We start from the raw sequence: 21608 nt of genomic DNA, 5'->3' as shown, positions 1-21608 counted from the left end.
TTGGCAGAACATTACCCTGAGCCAGAAGGAAAGTCTGGCAATGCTGTGTGTTGGTAGAACATTACCCTGGACTAGATGGAAAGTCTGGCAATGATATATGTAGGCAGAACTTTACCCTGGACTAGAAGGAAAGTCTGGCAATGTTATGTGTAGGCAGAACATTACCCTGGACTAGAAAGACAGTTTGGCAATGGTATGTGTAGGCAGAACATTACCCTGGACTAGAAGGAAAGTCTGGCAATGGTATGTGTAGGTCGAACATTACCCTGAGCCAGAGGGAAAGTCTGGCAATGATATGTGCAGACAGAACATAACCCTGGACTAGAAGGAAAGTCTGACAATGGTATATGTTGGCAGAACATTACCCTGAGCCAGAAGGAAAGTCTGGCAATGCTGTGTGTTGGTAGAACATTACCCTGGACTAGATGGAAAGTCTGGCAATGATATATGTAGGCAGAACTTTACCCTGGACTAGAAGGAAAGTCTGGCAATGTTATGTGTAGGCAGAACATTACCCTGGACTAGAAAGACAGTTTGGCAATGGTATGTGTAGGCAGAACATTACCCTGGACTAGAAGGAAAGTATGGCAATGGTATATGTAGGCAGAACATTACCCTGGACTAGAAGGAAAGTCTGGCAATTGTATATGTTGGCAGAACATTATCCTGGACTAGAAGGAAAGTCTGGCAATGGTATGTGTAGGTCGAACATTATTCTGGACTAGAAGGAAAGTCCGGCAATGGTATGTGTAGGCACGACATTACGCTGGACTAGAAGGAAAGTCTGGCAATGGTACCGGTATATGTGCGTAGAACATTACCCTGGACTAGAAGGAAAGTCGGACAATGTTATGGTCCCATCCATCCATGCACAACCAAAGGTTCAGGAAAGTAGCCTGATTAATGAAGAGTGTTCTGAATGAACAGAAAGCCATATAGACGAGTAATGTGTTTAGGAATGCAGAAAAGTAGGTTAATAGATATGTCAGTATGTATAAATAGGCAGAATAACAGTTAGGAATTATGCACCAAAACAAAGGTCACATGACAAAATTTCTCTGAACGGATTTAAAGGGTTTCTGATGAAGTGTGTGAAACAAAAAAGTTTTATATTATAAGGCACTTGGATTTCAATCAAGTACTTTTCGTCAATATTCTATTTTATTTTTGTATCAAACCATTGAAATATAAAGTCTCACGAACTGGCGTTTTATGCGTTTCAGTTCGATCAGGAACAGTTTGTTTCGTTGTCAACAAAGTATATGTATAGTTACGCAAAATAGTTGTTATACAAACGTCTTGGACACAATAATTGAGTCATGCAATATATACGGACTGTGCCCATAAATTTAGAAAAATATTACAAATGATTATGAAAATATGTTTTACATTAGAAAAACCATAAATAAATCAGTTGCTTCCAGTGATGTAACATTTGTCAAAGTGGCCACAATCTGGATCGGTTTTTCCTGGCACAAATCGCACATGTTGTTAACATCAACACGTACGTTTAAATGTTAAGTTAATTATCGATGAATTGCAGTTTCGTCTTTGATCCAATATAAATGACCACTAACACGTGCGTATACGCCATAGGAGTCTGGCGAGGCACATTCTCCAGGGCGCCCCCATGAGACCAGTCCGTAAACGAAGTACTGAAGGGTGTTCGGGTCTTCGAACAAAAGAGGGCCACCACTGTCGCCTCTGCACGCGTCTCTCCCACCTGGTCATACAAAGAAAAACAATAAATTAAAAATTAATTTCGATGTTACAGCAATGAACATGTAAATTTTCTTTTTTTCTTATTCTTCTTTGAATAAAGCGGTGCTACCGAACGACACAGATGGATTTGAGATGCTGTGTCCTCGAGGACATTGACACATGACGTAGATATGACGTCATATTCTACTGTTGCGAACTGTGCGCTGTGTTCAGGGAACTTTGACTCGCTTGGCACATAACACTCGCACGGACAGATACAGGGTCTAACCCCAAAAACATGCACATTAGTTCATTACAGATAGTCCAGCTTTATTCATCCAAACAGTTAGCTGAGGTAACTCCTCGCTGCCACCTTCTTTCCTCCTCCTCCTTTCGGTATTCGTAAATACATCATTCCAAACTCTACAGCAAAACTTAAAGCGCGGTAGTCGTCGCGCTGCGCATGTTCGACATTTGTGTTGATAAACATTAATTTCCCCACAATCCAATGCGCTCTTCAAATGGAAATAACAAGTATGAGATTTAACCTGGGCACGACTTGCACTGATTACCGTCGGTGACTCCTTCGATACCTTCCAATCACATGAAAATTACCTAATTAAAGCTTGGAAACGTGTCAATTTGTACTCGTTGATCTGCGCAACAGTCAAAGACGCCATCTTTGTTTATATGCGACCCATATATCTCGCACATGCGCAGCGCGACGACTACCGCGCTTTAAAGGCGTGCATGGCAGACTGATTATGCGATCAGCTAATCGCGTGATTACCACTACTGAATACAAGTTACTACTACTACTGATTCATTTATGTTTGTTTCAATGTTTTTGTTTACGATTTGTAAGCAATCATAGGGTCGGTGCCGTATTGCTTTATAGAGAAATGAATAAAATCTATTGGTTACCAAGTAGATTGAATTTTCCTGGAGAACTAAGAGTCACAGTTTTACAATATTGTCTGTTTTATTGTTATATCACCCAACACGGAAAGGTTTCCAAAATGATTTCACATTTGTACATTCCTATTTATCATTTCATTTGTTTACAGTACATATTAACGCGGATACTAATGTTGAGAAATATAATCCGATAAATAAACGTAAACACGATGTAAACGGGAAATACGCATATTTTTATAATTGTTGACAAGTGTGGCAGATTCCATTTTCCCAATCTGTTCTGTCTCCCATATATATCATTTTATCGTACTTAGACCTAGAGGTAGGAGATCCAAAACCAGTAAATGACATTAGTATCTTTATATTTATAGTACCTTGCAGTTATTGCCAGATTATAGTTTTGAATTTCAATGAAGTATGCAAGAAAAGCTACAGGGTCAATTCTGATTGCACACTTATCTAGCACACAGATTCCCCAATAAAAGGAATATCTCATACTATGATATATTTCAAACTGAAGTTAAAAATATACTACAGGCCTTAAAAAGTTGACACCATGAGAAAACATTACTTTCCGTATATATAATATAGAATGTAAAAACGAGCCCAAATTAGCGAACCACTTATTGTGTCATCGTGAAATTTCATTTTATGAATGTGTGTGGACGCTCCAGGCCAATTAATGTTTGAATTATCTGTCGGTGTTTTGGGCGTTAAGTAGGGTGTGGGCATTGAGAGACATACATCTCCCTAGGGGTAGGGGCAGGCATCACGGGAAACGTTGATTTTAATTATATGTGGGCTGAAATGAAATCTGATTACTGTGATTGTAAGGTCGGTTATCGTAACAGAAAATTTAGTTGATTTTAATGCAGTTTGTCTTGGCGTACCAATCACCTACCTTCTTCATACCCTGCACACAACATGCTTGCCGTTATATCCCAGCCATTTGGGGCATACACATCTCGGCATATTTCTTGCTCGACTATTGGAACGTAGGCCTCTAACAGACTGTCAGCGCGACTACCTCCGTTGGACGTTAGCCCCCAGCCCAGAATGATAGCCATCTCGTCCGGTGGGGGACGGGGAATTTCATCTTCAAATTCCATACCAAATTCCGATGTGGTTATTAGGTCAGTTGGCGGGAGACAAACAGGTCGAACATATTCACTGAATTGGACTGGTTCGCTCACGTGTAACAGCGCAATGTCATTGTCAAAGGTCACGGGATTGTAACTTGAATGACGAATAATCTCTGATACCCTTCTCTACAGACAGAAACAAGATAACAGTTAGGTTTTTTTTGTCATTCAAGTAATTTAAAATACACATAACTGTACTTAAATATGTTTCCACAGTTAAAGTGATTTCTATAATATGTTAACCGTTGTCGTTCCCCGCTAAATTAATTGCTATACATAGCACCATCTGAAGAAGCTAGTCCCCACCAACAAAAGCCTTGTCCATTATGACGCGGCTTGGTCAAAAGCATCTCACAAAATGTTATAACATATCTTATAATATGTGGCAATGATTCTGATAAAAATGGAATATGCAATTGATATACTAGTATTGTATACTTTATATACTAGTATTGTATAGTTGATATACTAGTATTGTATAGTTGATATACTAGTATTGTATAGTTGATATACTAGTATTGTGATTTTTGATTTACGGGTATGTAAAAGGAAATTGCATTAACGGATGTAACTGATAAATTTTCCAATGAAATCCTTAGCACCCCGTTGGCAGGCCAGTCACACCACAAGAGGTTACGATCCCCCCTGCCAAATGCTAAGCACAACTGAAACTAATATCTACATATTTACATGAAAATTTTTCCACCTGTGCGGATCTGTTTGTGCAGGAGTTTTACGACCGTATGCCCTTACTGACATCAACCAAACTTGTTATGTGGAAGTTGGCACCCAAGGCTCACAGGTGCTACACCTTGCCCAAGGGTTACCTGGAGGTAGTTGTGGCAAAGGGTAACCTCATTCTCCCACGTTCATACATATTTAAATATTTAATACCTCTCACGTGAGGCTGAGTTTTTGTATTGTATAGTTGATATACTAGTATTGTATAGTTGATATACTAGTATTGTATAGTTGATATACTAGTATTGTATAGTTGATATACTAGTATTGTATAGTTGATATATTAGTATTGTATAGTTGATATACTAGTATTGTATAGTTGATATACTAGTATTGTATAGTTGACATACTAGTATTGTATAGTTGATATACTAGTATTCTATAGTTGATATACTAGTATTCTATAGTTGATATACTAGTATTCTATAGTTGATATACTAGTATTCTATAGTTGACATACTAGTATTGTATAGTTGATATACTAGTATTGTATAGTTGATATACTAGTATTCTATAGTTGACATACTAGTATTGTATAGTTGATATACTAGTATTCTATAGTTGACATACTAGTATTGTACAGTTGATATACTAGTATTCTATAGTTGATATACTAGTATTGTATAGTTGATATACTAGTATTCTATAGTTGATATACTAGTATTGTATAGTTGATATACTAGTATTGTATAGTTGACATACTAGTATTGTATAGTTGACATACTAGTATTCTATAGTTGATATATTAGTATTCTATAGTTGACATACTAGTATTCTATAGTTGACATACTAGTATTCTATAGTTCATATACAAGTATTGTATAGTTGATATACTAGTATTCTATAGTTGATATACTAGTATTCTATAGTTGATATACTAGTATTGTATAGTTGATATACTAGTATTCTATAGTTGATATACTAGTATTGTATAGTTGATATACTAGTATTGTATAGTTGATATACTAGTATTGTATAGTTGACATACTAGTATTGTATAGTTGACATACTAGTATTGTATAGTTGATATACTAGTATTGTATAGTTGATATACTAGTATTCTATAGTTGACATACTAGTATTGTATAGTTGATATACTAGTATTGTATATTTGATATACTAGTATTGTATAGTTGATATACTAGTATTGTATAGTTGACATACTAGTATTGTATAGTTGATATACTAGTATTGTATAGTTGATATACTAGTATTGTATAGTTGATATACTAGTATTGTATAGTTGACATACTAGTATTGTATAGTTGATATACTAGTATTGTATAGTTGATATACTAGTATTGTATAGTTGATATACTAGTATTGTATAGTTGACATACTAGTATTGTATAGTTGATATACTAGTATTGTATAGTTGATATACTAGTATTGTATAGTTGATATACTAGTATTGTATAGTTGATATACTAGTATTCTATAGTTGGTATACTAGTATTCTATAGTTGATATATCTTAAGTTACTACTCATTTAAAGATTTTTTTCTGGTTGCGAAATTTTCATGTCCGGACAACAAATAAAAGTGAATTCACAATAACAGAATAAATGCTATATGATATGTGTTTTTTTTTAATTGTCTGCGTCACACATACCTCCATAACGTGTTCACTTGGCTCTGATTGCCGATGAAGTCCTAACCTTACTCTGACTGATGTTGATTCAATAAGTTGACCAAATGTGTTTCTGTTTGTTCCTTTATTGGTCACACAATGCGCCGCGGTGATTATCCACTCCTCGTTAATTAGCGACCCACTACAGATACCACCATGAATATCGTGAAGTGGGGCATCGATGTCCAGGAATGCCACCCACGGCCACGATCCTTCGTTCGCTTCGTGGCCTCCTAGTAAACGTCCACGTGGTCGATCTCGGGGAGCGAAGCTTGCCTCTCCACAAACTATTCCCCGAAAATGAAGAATAAATGGACAATATATATAAGTGATCAAAACCAATTTTCATTATGAAAAATAAGATTGAAAAAGAGCCTACATTCTACTCAGCACAACGCGACAAATAATTTGCATAATATTGCCCGCGTGATTTGGTTACACTTACTTGGCTTACAAAATGGATTCTCGGAATCCCATAATGCATTAGGGCCACACTCTCTAATACTGGGTCCGACTAATTCATAGAATTCATCACAGTAATAAACCACTACGCTGGTATACGTGAAGCCGTCTCCCATGACTTCAAAGCGACCATGACTAACATCTGGTGGTGGCCCGCAGTTCACAACTATCGTTGGACATAAAGAAAGTCGCGGTGAGTTTTGTTTACATGTGAGCAGTAGTATACGGATTGTGGAATGTGAGAGTGTAGTGTCTTGCTCTACTCATTCAACGGACACTCGTTTGCAGGGAAAGTGCGAACATGTGCAACGCATATTAGTCGATTAACCTTTCGTTGTAACTCAACAAACGCTGACACCTAATATAGGAACGCCGTGAGCGAACAGATTTAATGAAATCTAGTCGAAACAAACTATAATCGGACGTGGATAGAGATAGAATAGTTTACCGAAGAAATAGAAATTGAACACACATTAAGAGTTATAATAAATTGACAGTCTTCTATTACAACCGGCATTATTAGTGGTAAAGATTTGTAAACACAGTCATGTACCTTTGCATTGTGGTTTGACTCCTGTCCAGCTGCCATCGTCTTTACACGTGCGTGTTTGTGAACCTACCAAGTAATAGCCGGTGTCACATGTGAAATGGATGTTTTCTTTGAACGTGAAATTACCCCCTCTCATCTGCCCATTGACTGGTGGATATAACGTCTCACAAGGCTGGGCTAGAAAACAAAAATGCAACTGTGTGAAGGAGATATAACACCTAAATACGTAAGAAATATAGAAACGGGAGGGTGCCAATCCGTCTATACATAATATATACTTACCGATTGTTGAATATACAGCTTTAAATCCGACATTGTTTCCAGAATAGTCAGAGTGAAACATTATCTTCATTTTATTACGAACAGAAACGATGTCAGATGGTGGTACATCGCCACAAAAAGGCCCCATGTAGTCGTCTCCATTCCACACCTGTATGCGGAAATACGTATGTCATATTTAACATTAATTATTTCTGTGTCACGTGACGCCCAGTGCTCATCGGTTGGTAGACTGGCAAAGTTAGGACTTTTTTTTGTTTTACAAAATGAAATAGTTAATTAATTGTTCTTTTAGTCCTTCTAGCGTGATCGCGAAAATTAACCTGACCGCAGTCACGCTAGTTTTCGCGATCACGTTAACAAATTGACAATTAATTATATTTTTTTGTAAAACAGAAGTCAAAACTAGAGAAAATTAGAACAGAAGCCAAAATTCGACTTTGCAAATCTAATTGGTTGGTTGCACTAATTGTCTGAGCTTGTTCACCAGTGTCAAAAGCGCCACCGTAATACATCACAAATTATTCCTTGACATACCGCTACACCTGAAATCTTCTGTTAACGTGTATTTGTAAAACATGTCTTTTCAGCAACTACGTAATCTCAACACTTTTTCTAAATTTAGAATAATGTTAATTCATGAATATATTGTATTAAATTCACTAATATATCATTTGACTAGCTGATGACGTATATATAAAATGTATTAGAATCTGAAAGTCTTACTGTAATAAAATCGTAATGTAACTGAAATATTACTTAAATGAGATCAAATCTGAATGCCTTACCTTAATAAAGTCATAGGGACAATTTACTTCCGGGTGAGACTCGATGTCAAACGTATCAAAATGTAAAGTAATGACGTAACCATCTTCAACATCAATTGTCCAGTCGCATTCGGAACTCTTCGGGTAATATAGAGGATAATCTGGTGACACTATAATGCCTTCGAGTTGATTGAACACGTGACCCGTACATTCAACTATTATAAATAGAAAGCTATGACGTCACATTGTAAACAATGCAAATGATACGATATCTTGGTGGAGCTGTACTCGGAACTAAGAAGCGAGTTTTGTTTTTAATTTATTTTGCATTATAATGCATCTTCCAAAATTATTTATAGCAAAAATTATTTATATTCAAAAATGAAAGTGACCTTATAGTTGCAATGTGAAATCAGGATTGGTTATGGCGCCCTCACCTCTGCATGTTCGTTGATCAGTGTGCAATATATACTCAGCACGGCATGAACAATAATACCCACTGAGGTAATTATGACAATAATGATCACAACCACCATTTTCAGTCGCACATTCGTCAATGTCTGGAATATAAAAATGACATTACTACTAGTATACTTATTTGTCAATAAATTTAATTTGCCAATGCTTCAATCATTTATTTCACGAATTTTGTTATTGACGGAACATATTTTTTTTCCTTACTTGAACTTGCTTTGATTTATTTGATTTTCTCACCATAGGCCTTCCACCCCCCCATAATACTCACCCTCTGCGTAGTAATGAGCCTTGAAACCAATAAATCTCTCTTCGTTAGAATAATCTGAGATGAACATTACTCGCATACGGTTGCTAGGTGACCGCACAGTTAGGTCATCACTCGTGACAAGAACTGAGTCCTTGTTCCCACAATGTCTTGCGATTTCTTGGTCATCTGAAAGCACCTCAAATAAATCAAAATGACAAGAGCGTATAAGTAAACTGCGATCGTTGACCGCTCTATAGCGATAAACCACTAATGTAACGCACCATTGTGATTGGATGACTGCGACCTATGACCTCGAATCTGCAAATCACAAAATAGCGATATAAATGAGCACATCGATGACCATGGATCGAAAGTTTTCTGAAAAATAAATCATCAAAGGCTTACGACATGTAGGGTTTATAATAGACTCCAAGCGATGGAGATTATTTTCTAGACAAGTTGTTACAAAAAAACTTCGAAAAGTCGTTTTTAATGACTTTTAGGTCACTACGCAACCCCAAATTTTATATATGTATAAATTGTGTATATGTGGAGATTTCGTCGACGAAAATTTAAATATACAACGCACGTACACGTACACACGTACATATCAAATAAATAGAAAGTGGTAATGGGTAATCGGAGTACTTGGTAATTATTCAATATAACCAGATGTTTGTGGTGATGTACACGTGAGTGGAATATTCGAATTGACTAAGAGATCGTACATAGTTTCCCATCAAATGCGATAAAGTGATGTAACACAATTTAATGGCGTTTTCTCTCTCTTTTAATTTTATCGCCATTAAATGAGGGTTAACGACCAGGTCGCCTGGCACGGGGCTTTACTGTTCCATTTGAATAATTCGAAGTAATAACGGTAGAATGTGTTAATCGACTGCCGCCGACTGAATTCTCAGCGAGTTCGTCGTACTGTGTGTCGTGTTGGGGGATACCAAAGAAAAAGATTGTGCTGAGTTAGAATTTACGTCGATCGTCGAAGGTGCAGTGCCATGGTAAAATATTTGCTGATCACTGCCAACTTCTTTGTATTCATAATCGTTTCCGTGGCGACAATTTCTGAGAGAAGTGGTATACATTCACGTTTGAGGTCAAAGGTGAAAATGTTAGTTTTATATAGCGGTCCGTGAAATGATAAATGATGAACCATTTACATAACATAGCGCAACCGTTTCTGTTGAGTATATAGATATTAAGCATAACGATGTACTTGCTTACTGGTAAATCCTTTCTTTGAATGACAAATATTACATTACATTACATTACATTACATTACATTACATTACATTACAACATAAGATCAATATATTTTGTGAGGTATATGGTTTGCTATGAAATATTTGCAAATATAATTTTATCATGAGCGAATGTTTTTACATTAGTTAGTTTTTGGCGACGGAGGAAAAATACTAACCAACATTTTTGCAGGGAAAGTACTTGGTAATTTTTGGGCGGAAAGCACGATGAACATAACATTGAAACTTGAGATCGGATAAAAACTGTTTGAGTTATTCAACAAAAACAACAACAACGAGGAGAAGGCGGAGGAGGAGAAAGAGGAGGGGAGGAGGGGGAGGAAGGAGGGAGGAGGAGGAGCACAATAAGCACAAACATGTTCTCCTCATATACATTTCCCCTCATCTGACGATGATCGAGCAACGTAAAAAAAGCATAGTTGAACTTAGGTGAAATTGCCCTTTGTTGTATAATATTATATATTATAATATTTATCATAGTTTCATGTTTCAATATGAATACGCATTGACTACAAACAAGTGTTGGGATTGAAACAGCAGTGGGAAAGCAGTCCGTCGAATGTCACTGATTGATGTAAATATCTTACAAAAATATTAGTGTCTAATTTGTTTAATTCAGATATTTTAGTATAAAAACAAATGCCTCATCTAGATTCGTAAAACATGTAAGAAAATATTAGCTGGCTTTTGCCCAAGTATTTTGTACAGCTGTCTGTCAAAGATTAATGATTTACTGAGACAAATACGACCTGCCTTATTGTGTTTAGTGTGTGACTACTGTATTATTTGAAAAGTAAGGAATAACTACCATGTTGCAAATTACCTCTGATAGTTAGTTGATGTCCAGTGAAGAGAGAAGTCACCAGTATTGTTGCCTCCTGAGAATCTACATCTTCAAACACTGCAATCTTTGTTTTTTGTGAGTTTTTTTAATTAGTATTATAAAAGCTCTATAATTCTGTTCTGATAACTAAGGCAAATTCCAGTGAATTTTGATTTTCAAAATTATACACTTCAACAATAACAATGTTTTGTCAAATACAGAATACATATGTTTGAGTACAATTTTCCTTTCAAAATGTGGAATCGATACAATGTTTTGATTTTTATGTATTTTTGCATTGTTTTTGATTTGATAACTTTGGACTAAACAGATTTTCTATTGGCTTCAGATCTTGATCAAAAGTTTGGCACCCAATTCATAAGAGTGCTTATATTGTTTTCTGAAAAGATTTTAGGCTTGCAAATGTTTATCAGACTGCGCAAAATCCATGAGTTGGTTTTGAAACCCAGTCTAGTATTCCCATGGGATGTGGAATATACGTTACCAATGATATTATTACAAGATAAATGATTTGCTTCATTGAACACATACAACAATGTGTATCACCAGTGATCAGTCTAGTAGAAACAGTCAAAATATTTTATCAGATTTTCTCAAAGTAAAAACTGCAACCATCAACGCTGACGAAAGACTAAAGTTGTCAGTCTGTATGCCGCAAATAGTTAACTACAACTATTTATTTCAAACTGAATTCAAAAACAACTACGACATTACAAATTGTCGTGGGGTCCTCTAGCCTGGAAATCGTCCCGGTTATTGTGAAGTAAAATAAATACAAAACATATATCGAAGAATAGTTTCACGCTTAGTTGAAACGTGCTGTAGACTATAACTATATAATATCTAGTTGAAGAGAGAATAATTGCCGCACACTAGAAATAGAATGAAATGTGGGCGGTACTTACTCGTATCATGTCGTATTCACACTGATAGGAGAACTCTATGTCAAATTCAGTGAAATACAACACTATTCGATAACCATCATCCACTTCGATATTCCAAATATTTTCGGCGTGGTTCGGATACATCCCGGGGAAGCTCGGGGAATGAAATGTTCCACCCATTCCTCCTAAATTGGTTTGGCAATTCACATCTTTAATACATAAGCTGAGAAGTGCCGTGGTGTAAAACAGTCCACCAATCACAATCTTCCTGTGAAATTTAGGGAAACAATTTCATGATTAGACATTCTACAGATTTGTATAGCAATAATCATTGCCAACTGGAAAATTGTCTTAGAATAAAGACGTGAATCCTCGAAGAGCCAACATTGCGAAACCAATCTACTACGTTACAGAAGATTTTACATCAAATATATGTCAATATACGCAATCTGATTAAAATCCGATGTAGGTATGTGGCTCCATTTTTTTTATATAACCCTTTATATTATATTTATTTGTATTTTAGTTTGAGTATGTCGATTTTTTTGGTTTTTCTTGCCGTTAATCAGTTCTTAGAAAATTGGGACACAATTTTCTAAGAACTGATTAACGGCAAGAAAAACCAAAAAAATCGACATATTCAAACTAAAATACAAATAAATATAATGAATAAGAGTTATATAAAAAAAAAAAATTGGAGCCTCATACCTACATCGGATTTTAATCAGATTGTCAATATACGTTGATATTGATTATTTAAATCCAAGCCAAAGTATCGTTAGGCGAGCATTCGAGTACCGTCACACCCGTGCCATACCAATGATGACGTCGTAAAACGCTCTTGCAAACATACCAAAACGGGACACTGCACGATACCACGGATATTGTGTAGTTAACGTGTATAGTCTTTTCCAATCCAATAAATTAATACGGCGGGCGCGAAAATTCCTAGTTGCGATTATGTTTTTAACACTGCCCTCAGCGGCATTGTCAATACACACAGGGACACGCCCGGACCGACTAACTATCATTTGCAAAATACTGGAACCGAATCTTGACAAGTCAAATGTTAGTACTGCATTTACGTCACATAATATGTTTGTTTTGTAGCATTTTTGAATAGCTTTGAGATCTATCTCTTTAGGTTGTTATTTATACCGCTATATGTTGTGGCAATTTCGCACCAAAATAGTAAAATGGCCTCGTAACAATATTCTAAATAGATAAATCTAAGATCGTAAGCAGCTTGCCAAATCGTTACTTTCTAAAGTTGTACTACAAAACATGTATTTTGTTAAAGTTTATACATTTAGGTCATTTACAATATCAATCAGAATTAGGATCTATTACTGCATTCAGACTAATGTATTTGGTACGTGCATCATCAAATAAAATAGTTCCACGGTACGTGTCAGCCAGCACGTACCCAATTATGCCCGTCTGAACGTTCGGCTCGATTGTTGGAAAAAAGATGTAAACCAAATAATTGCAAATAAAGTATACAAAATTAAGAACTCCTAGCTGTATTTGCATAGGTAAATTACCATCGCGAAACAACACATTACTGGTGACCCGTTGGCCTGCCTTCTTCACTGGAGGCTACTGGAACGTGGCTACTGGAATAGTGTTTCATCACGTTTTTATATTCCGTCTTTTTAATGTATACTCTCTCACTGCAGTTTTAACGGCGATTATCCGATATTAACCGACACACTAGTATTAATTATTTTTTCTCGAATTCCACGAGACGACACATTGTACTTTATCGTCGACACTGGCGCCAAAAACAAAACAACAATTTTGATATGTTCCTTATTAATTCTTCAACTACAATAAAACATGCTTTGTACACGTGATAACAATGAATGCATTGTGGTTTGGCACACATTGGTACGTCTCATCATCTTGGATTCTTTGAGAAGAACGGAAATCACCTGACTTATACACTGACTTATACACTGACTTAAACACTGACTTATACACTGACTTATACACTGACTTATACACTGACTTATACACCGACTTATACACCGACTTATACACCGACATATACACTGACTTATACACCGACTTATACACCGACTTATACACCGACATATACACTGACTTATACACTGAATTATACACTGACTTATACACTGACTTATACACTGACTTATACACTGACTTATACACTGACTTATACACTGACTTATACACTGACTTATACACTGACTTATACACTGACTTATACACCGACTGAAACACTGACTTATACACTGACTTATACACCGACTTATACACTGACTTATACATTGACTTATACACTGACTTAAACACTGACTTATACACTGACTTATACACTGACTTAAACACTGACTTATACACTGACTTAAACACTGACTTATACACTGACTTATACACTGACTTAAACACTGACTTATACACTGACTTATACACTGACTTATACACTGACTTATACACTGACTTATACACCGACTTATACACTGACTTTTACACTGACTTATACACCGACTTATACATTGACTTATACACTGACTCAAACACTGAATTATACACTGACTTATACACTGACTTATACACTGACTTATACACTGACTTATACACCGACTTATACACCGACTTATAGACCGACATATACACCGACTTATACACCGACTTATACACCGACTTATACACCGACTTATACACCGACATATACACTGACTTATACACTGAATTATACACTGACTTATACACTGACTTATACACTGACTTATACACTGACTTATACACTGACTTATACACTGACTTATACACCGACTTATACACCGACTTATACACCGACATATACACCGACTTATACACTGACTTAAACACTGACTTATACACTGACTTATACACTGACTTATACACTGACTTAAACACTGACTTATACACTGACTTATACACTGACTTATACACTGACTTATACACTGAATTATACACTGACTTATACACTGACTTATACACTGACTTATACACCGACTTATACACTGACTTATACACTGACTTATACACCGACTTATACACCGACTTATACACCGACATATACACCGACTTATACACTGACTTATACACTGACTGAAACACTGACTTATACACTGACTTATACACTGACTTATACACTGACTTATACACTGACTTAAACACTGACTTAAACACTGACTTATACACTGACTTATACACTGACTTATACACCGACCTATACAGACTTATACACTGACTTATACACCGACTTATACACCGACTTATACACCGACTTATACACCGACCTATACACCGACTTATACACCGACTTATACACTGACTTATACACTGACTGAAACACTGACTTATACACTGACTTATACACTGACTTATACACTGACTTATACACCGACTTATACACCGACTTATACACCGACTTATACACCGACTTATACACCGACTTATACACTGACTTATACACTGACTTATACACTGACTTAAACACTGACTTATACACCGACTTATACACCGACTTATACACCGACTTATACACCGACCTATACACCGACTTAAACACCGACTTAAACACCGACTTATACACCGACTTATACACCGACTTATACACTGACTTATACACTGACTTATACACTGACTTATACACCGACTTATACACCGACTTATACACTGACTTATACACTGACTTATACACTGACTTATACACTGACTTATACACCGACTTATACACCGACTTATACACCGACTTATACACCGACCTATACACCGACTTAAACACCGACTTAAACACCGACTTATACACCGACTTATACACTGACTTATACACTGACTTATACACTGACTTATACACTGATTTCCGAGATTGCAAATTATTTGTATTTCATGATGTAGTGTCGAGATGATTATGAAAACTTCAAAAGGTCGTCAACTGAAGATACGATATCGCTGCGAGCTGAGTGGGTCCAGTTGGCATCTCACCGCTGTTTGAATTAACACAGTTTTCGGCACGTGCTGAAAGTCCAATATGAATCTTGCCAACATTTAGTACTTTCACTTTTATAATTTAGCTTTCCAAATTTGCATATATTTGTAATATGGCTAATAGACAAATAGACACAGTAAATTTGCATCTATTTGTAATATGGCTAATAGACAAATAAACACAGTAAATTTGCATCTATTTGTAATATGGCTAATAGACAAATAAACACAGTAAATTTGCATCTATTTGTAATATGACTAATAGACAAATAGACACAGTAAATTTGCATCTATTTGTAATATGGCTAATAGACAAATAGACACAGTAAATTTGCATATATTTGTAATATGGCTAATAGACAAATAAACACAGTAAATTTGCATTTATTTGTAATATGGCTAATAGACAAATAAACACAGTAAATTTGCATCTATTTGTAATATGGCTAATAGACAAATAGACACAGTAAATTTGCATCTATTTGTAATATGACTAATAGATAAATAAACACAGTAAATTTGCATTTATTTGTAATATGACTAATAGACAAATAAACACAGTAAATTTGCATCTATTTGTAATATGGCTAATAGACAAATAAACACAGTAAATTTGCATCTATTTGTAATATGGCTAATAGACAAATAGACACAGTAAATTTGCATCTATTTGTAATATGGCTAATAGACAAATAGACACAGTAAATTTGCATCTATTTGTAATATGACTAATAGACAAATAAACACAGTAAATTTGCATCTATTTGTAATATGGCTAATAGACAAATAAACACAGTAAATTTGCATTTATTTGTAATATGGCTAATAGACAAATAAACACAGTAAATTTGCATCTATTTGTAATATGGCTAATAGACAAATAAACACAGTAAATTTGCATATATTTGTAATATGGCTAATAGACAAATAAACACAGTAAATTTGCATTTATTTGTAATATGGCTAATAGACAAATAAACACAGTAAATTTGCATCTATTTGTAATATGGCTAATAGACAAATAAACACAGTAAATTTGCATTTATTTGTAATATGGCTAATAGACAAATAAACACAGTAAATTTGCATCTATTTGTAATATGGCTAATAGACAAATAAACACAGTAAATTGGCATCTATTTGTAATATGGCTAATAGACAAATAAACACAGTAAATTTGCATTTATTTGTAATATGGCTAATAGACAAATAAACACAGTAAATTTGCATCTATTTGTAATATGGCTAATAGACAAATAAACACAGTAAATTTGCATATATTTGTAATATGGCTAATAGACAAATAAACACAGTAAATTTGCATATATTTGTAATATGGCTAATAGACAAATAAACACAGTAAATTTGCATCTATTTGTAATATGGCTAATAGACAAATAGACACAGTAAATTTGCATTTATTTGTAATATGGCTAATAGACAAATAAACACAGTAAATTTGCATATATTTGTAATATGGCTAATAGACAAATAAACACAGTAAATTTGCATCTATTTGTAATATGGGGTAATAGACAAATAAACACAGTAAATTTGCATATATTTGTAATGTGGCTAATAGACAAATAAACACAGTAAATTTGCATATATTTGTAATATGGCTAATAGACAAATAAACACAGTAAATTTGCATATATTTGTAATATGGCTAATAGACAAATAAACACAGTAAATTTGCATATATTTGTAATATGGCTAATAGACAAATAAACACAGTAAATTTGCATCTATTTGTAATATGGCTAATAGACAAATAGACACAGTAAATTTGCATTTATTTGTAATATGGCTAATAGACAAATAAACACAGTAAATTTGCATATATTTGTAATATGGCTAATAGACAAATAAACACAGTAAATTTGCATCTATTTGTAATATGGCTAATAGACAAATAAACACAGTAAATTTGCATATATTTGTAATGTGGCTAATAGACAAATAAACACAGTAAATTTGCATATATTTGTAATATGGCTAATAGACAAATAAACACAGTAAATTTGCATATATTTGTAATATGGCTAATAGACAAATAAACACAGTAAATTTGCATCTATTTGTAATATGGCTAATAGACAAATAAACACAGTAAATTTGCATCTATTTGTAATATGGCTAATAGACAAATAAACACAGTAAATTTGCATATATTTGTAATATGGCTAATAGACAAATAAACACAGTAAATTTGCATCTATTTGTAATATGGCTAATAGACAAATAGACACAGTAAATTTGCATCTATTTGTAATATGGCTAATAGACAAATAGACACAGTAAATTTGCATTTATTTGTAATATGGCTAATAGACAAATAGACACAGTAAATTTGCATCTATTTGTAATATGACTAATAGACAAATAAACACAGTAAATTTGCATCTATTTGTAATATGACTAATAGACAAATAAACACAGTAAATTTGCATTTATTTGTAATATGGCTAATAGACAAATAAACACAGTAAATTTGCATATATTTGTAATATGGCTAATAGACAAATAAACACAGTAAATTTGCATCTATTTGTAATATGACTAATAGACAAATAAACACAGTAAATTTGCATTTATTTGTAATATGGCTAATAGACAAATAGACACAGTAAATTTGCATATATTTGTAATATGGCTAATAGACAAATAAACACAGTAAATTTGCATATATTTGTAATATGGCTAATAGACAAATAGACACAGTAAATTTGCATCTATTTGTAATATGGCTAATAGACAAATAAACACAGTAAATTTGCATCTATTTGTAATATGACTAATAGACAAATAAACACAGTAAATTTGCATTTATTTGTAATATGGCTAATAGACAAATAAACACAGTAAATTTGCATTTATTTGTAATATGGCTAATAGACAAATAAACACAGTAAATTTGCATTTATTTGTAATATGGCTAATAGACAAATAGACACAGTAAATTTGCATATATTTGTAATATGGCTAATAGACAAATAAACACAGTAAATTTGCATCTATTTGTAATATGGCTAATAGACAAATAGACACAGTAAATTTGCATCTATTTGTAATATGGCTAATAGACAAATAAACACAGTAAATTTGCATCTATTTGTAATATGGCTAATAGACAAATAAACACAGTAAATTTGCATCTATTTGTAATATGACTAATAGACAAATAAACACAGTAAATTTGCATATATTTGTAATATGGCTAATAGACAAATAAACACAGTAAATTTACGCGTTTATAAACAGTATACTTCTAGTGCGCCTTCTCCGCACAAAATGTTACGTCATCGTAAGTTGCGTCGGGTAATTAAAACTATAAGGATCTTATAATCTATGTTGACGTCAGCGTTTTCGATGTGTAATTTGAATACTAGTAATGTGCACAATGACTCAATTCTACGCCACGTGGAATGTTATAATAATAAACATAAATGATATACACTTGCTGGAACCGTGATGGTAATCTCCTTTTTACTTAATGTTGGTCCGAGTTTAACAACGTTTATACGTAAATATAACAACCTGAACTGTCTTATATACCGTGTTCACACACGGTTACTAGTAACCGTGGTTCACATCTGTGTTTTGTGTCACTTTACGTCGACGTAACTTACGTCGACGTAAGGGAAAAATGATGTGAACGCGTAAATGACGGAGTTCAAATCCTCCACGAAGGAGGTATCAGCACTGGCGTAATATTACTATTATGTAATATTTACGTCAGAGCATGGAAGGTAATAACGTTAGTATCTCCCATGGTCAGAGTGAGAACAGAGGGGCTTAAATACGGTAGAGACTAAAGCGGCGACAATTCGCAAATGTTATGATGTTGTAAATGTATTGACATTCTGAACTGAATTTCAGTACTCAGTTGAATGTATGTAGGCTTATCTTATTACAAAGTAGGCAGATCGCAATGTGTGTCAAATTTGAAGGCTGTTTAGGTTCGTATATTGACCTGTATATGTTGTTAAACTCGAAATATACCGACTGGTTCCAACCTGAGTTCCAACATAGCTAAAAGGATATTGGCTCAATGTTTCAACATGTGTGTATATTATGACATTTGTCATGACGCTGAATGAATTGTTAACCATTACTACTCAAATAAAGAATACACAACAAAACATAAATATATGGACAGTCAACAGTCCTATGATAGAAACGAAACAATGTCTACGTGTTAGCGCTATTGTGCGCATTATCCGATGGCCCCTAGATTTGCATACGGTCTCTTGTGTATTTTCTGATATTTTTTTGCAGGAAAATAAAATATCATTTATTTATGTTATTTCATTGGATACAAAAATACCCCAATAATGAATTAAAGACTGACTGTATGTAGATCTAGTGGCCGCCATAATTACGTCATTTGTAAGAATTGTTGGTGTGAACGCAAGATTATGAAATTGCTTTAAAGCAACTTACGTTGATGTAAATTTTGTTAGTGAGAACACGGTATTAAAATCCGACAAACATTATGAGTCTCAACTTTGGAATGAGATACATGTAATTACAATCGACTGTGGCAGACAAATTAAAATTAACAATCAAGGCGCTTACAACACCCTGTGAATGGTCGTATTAACGCCGGCGTAATATTACAAGTTCACCGCCGTTTTTTCTCTCACACTACCTTAATTATGCCGTTGTAAAAGGACCAAAAAACACAAATACGATACAGATACGTTTTATGTAGTGATTTTACAGGAAATTGTGAACAGTTATTTGACCTTTAACCCCGTACCTTCTCTAGCGCTGAGTGTTATCACAAGATAACGTATGATAACACACTCCAAACATCGCTCAAACTCAGACCACAAGAGAAAGGTCTGAGGCTCAAACAAAGGCCCGGAAATTACACACACAAACTTTACTTAAGTCTACCAATCAAGTATCGTTTAGGAAGACATTATAAACCAATCATAGTCTACATAGTCCATGCATAAATGCAATATTACTGTTAGTGACGACACATCCTTGTCTTAGAATAACTGCCAACGCAACTATTTCTTTCGCACTTATACCCAATACTTCAGTATCCTTGTAGATACGAGACGTACTGACATTAGACTACTTAGTGAAGTTTAGTTAACACAATCACATAGATGAGAAGCAGGATTGAAGAATGGGTGAATTTACCTCGAAATATTCATGGTTTTTTCGTGCCAGGTCGACCACCACTCGGAGATTAACAAGCAGCAACTTCCTGTTCTCTGTCGGGATTCTCCTGTTAACATATAATACTTAATCACGTGATACACTGATATGCGCGTTGTGCCATATGATACTGTGGGCGGCGGGGATCCCAACTGTACAAATATAATAACTAGTATTTCAGTATTCCGTTTTGTAAACGTATACACTGACATAATATTAAAGAGGTTATTTTGCCAAATTAACGTTTTCAAAGACCCCTTCAATTTGGCATCAATGAAAATGAAATATATCATGTGACTCCAGATAGCGTAGAATCAAACGCCACTTGCAAATTTGAGTGTCTCTCTATTTGGCTTGTCAATTTATTTACCCTTATTATGCGTAATATTCAATATGATATCTATTATATCAGAAGCAATGTTCCATCGCGTCTAAATAATTACAATTCCGAATTGCTGTAGTATGTATTAGCGACTGCTATATTTATATGACTCATTTTTTCAAATGGACGGATCGTAAGTTGAAAAA

The 21608-nt window shown here is 34.5% G+C and overlaps 1 protein-coding gene across 1 annotated transcript; it reads right to left on the bottom strand.

Annotated features, from left to right (window-relative positions):
- Positions 1 to 1139: 1139 nt before the first annotated feature.
- Positions 1140 to 21143, bottom strand: LOC100378733 (mannan-binding lectin serine protease 1-like). The gene is made up of 11 exons (XM_085507744.1): positions 21063 to 21143; positions 11940 to 12186; positions 8935 to 9109; positions 8627 to 8749; positions 8211 to 8404; positions 7426 to 7573; positions 7147 to 7320; positions 6577 to 6759; positions 6114 to 6418; positions 3521 to 3887; positions 1140 to 1723 (listed from the first exon to the last, which is right to left on the bottom strand). Exons 1-11 carry the CDS (start codon positions 21074 to 21076, stop codon positions 1527 to 1529), a joined length of 2127 nt encoding a protein of 708 aa, XP_085363870.1. The 5' UTR covers positions 21077 to 21143; the 3' UTR covers positions 1140 to 1526.
- Positions 21144 to 21608: the final 465 nt, after the last annotated feature.

The sequence above is a fragment of the Saccoglossus kowalevskii genome, chromosome 14, assembly GCF_978046115.1.
Source record: "Saccoglossus kowalevskii chromosome 14, keSacKowa6.1, whole genome shotgun sequence".
NCBI lineage: Eukaryota > Metazoa > Hemichordata > Enteropneusta > Harrimaniidae > Saccoglossus > Saccoglossus kowalevskii.
The sequence above is the reverse complement of the archived record's forward strand: the minus strand, read 5'-3'. Positions and strand labels throughout refer to the sequence as shown.

Bases quoted from the DNA above. Each gene is read 5' to 3' on its own strand.
- LOC100378733 (XM_085507744.1), bottom strand. The intron at 6,760-7,146 runs GTACATGACTGT...GTCCAACGATAG, and splicing joins AGTCAAACCACAATGCAAAG to TTGTGAACTGCGGGCCACCA. The intron at 1,724-3,520 runs GTAGGTGATTGG...TTGTATGACCAG, and splicing joins GTGTGCAGGGTATGAAGAAG to GTGGGAGAGACGCGTGCAGA.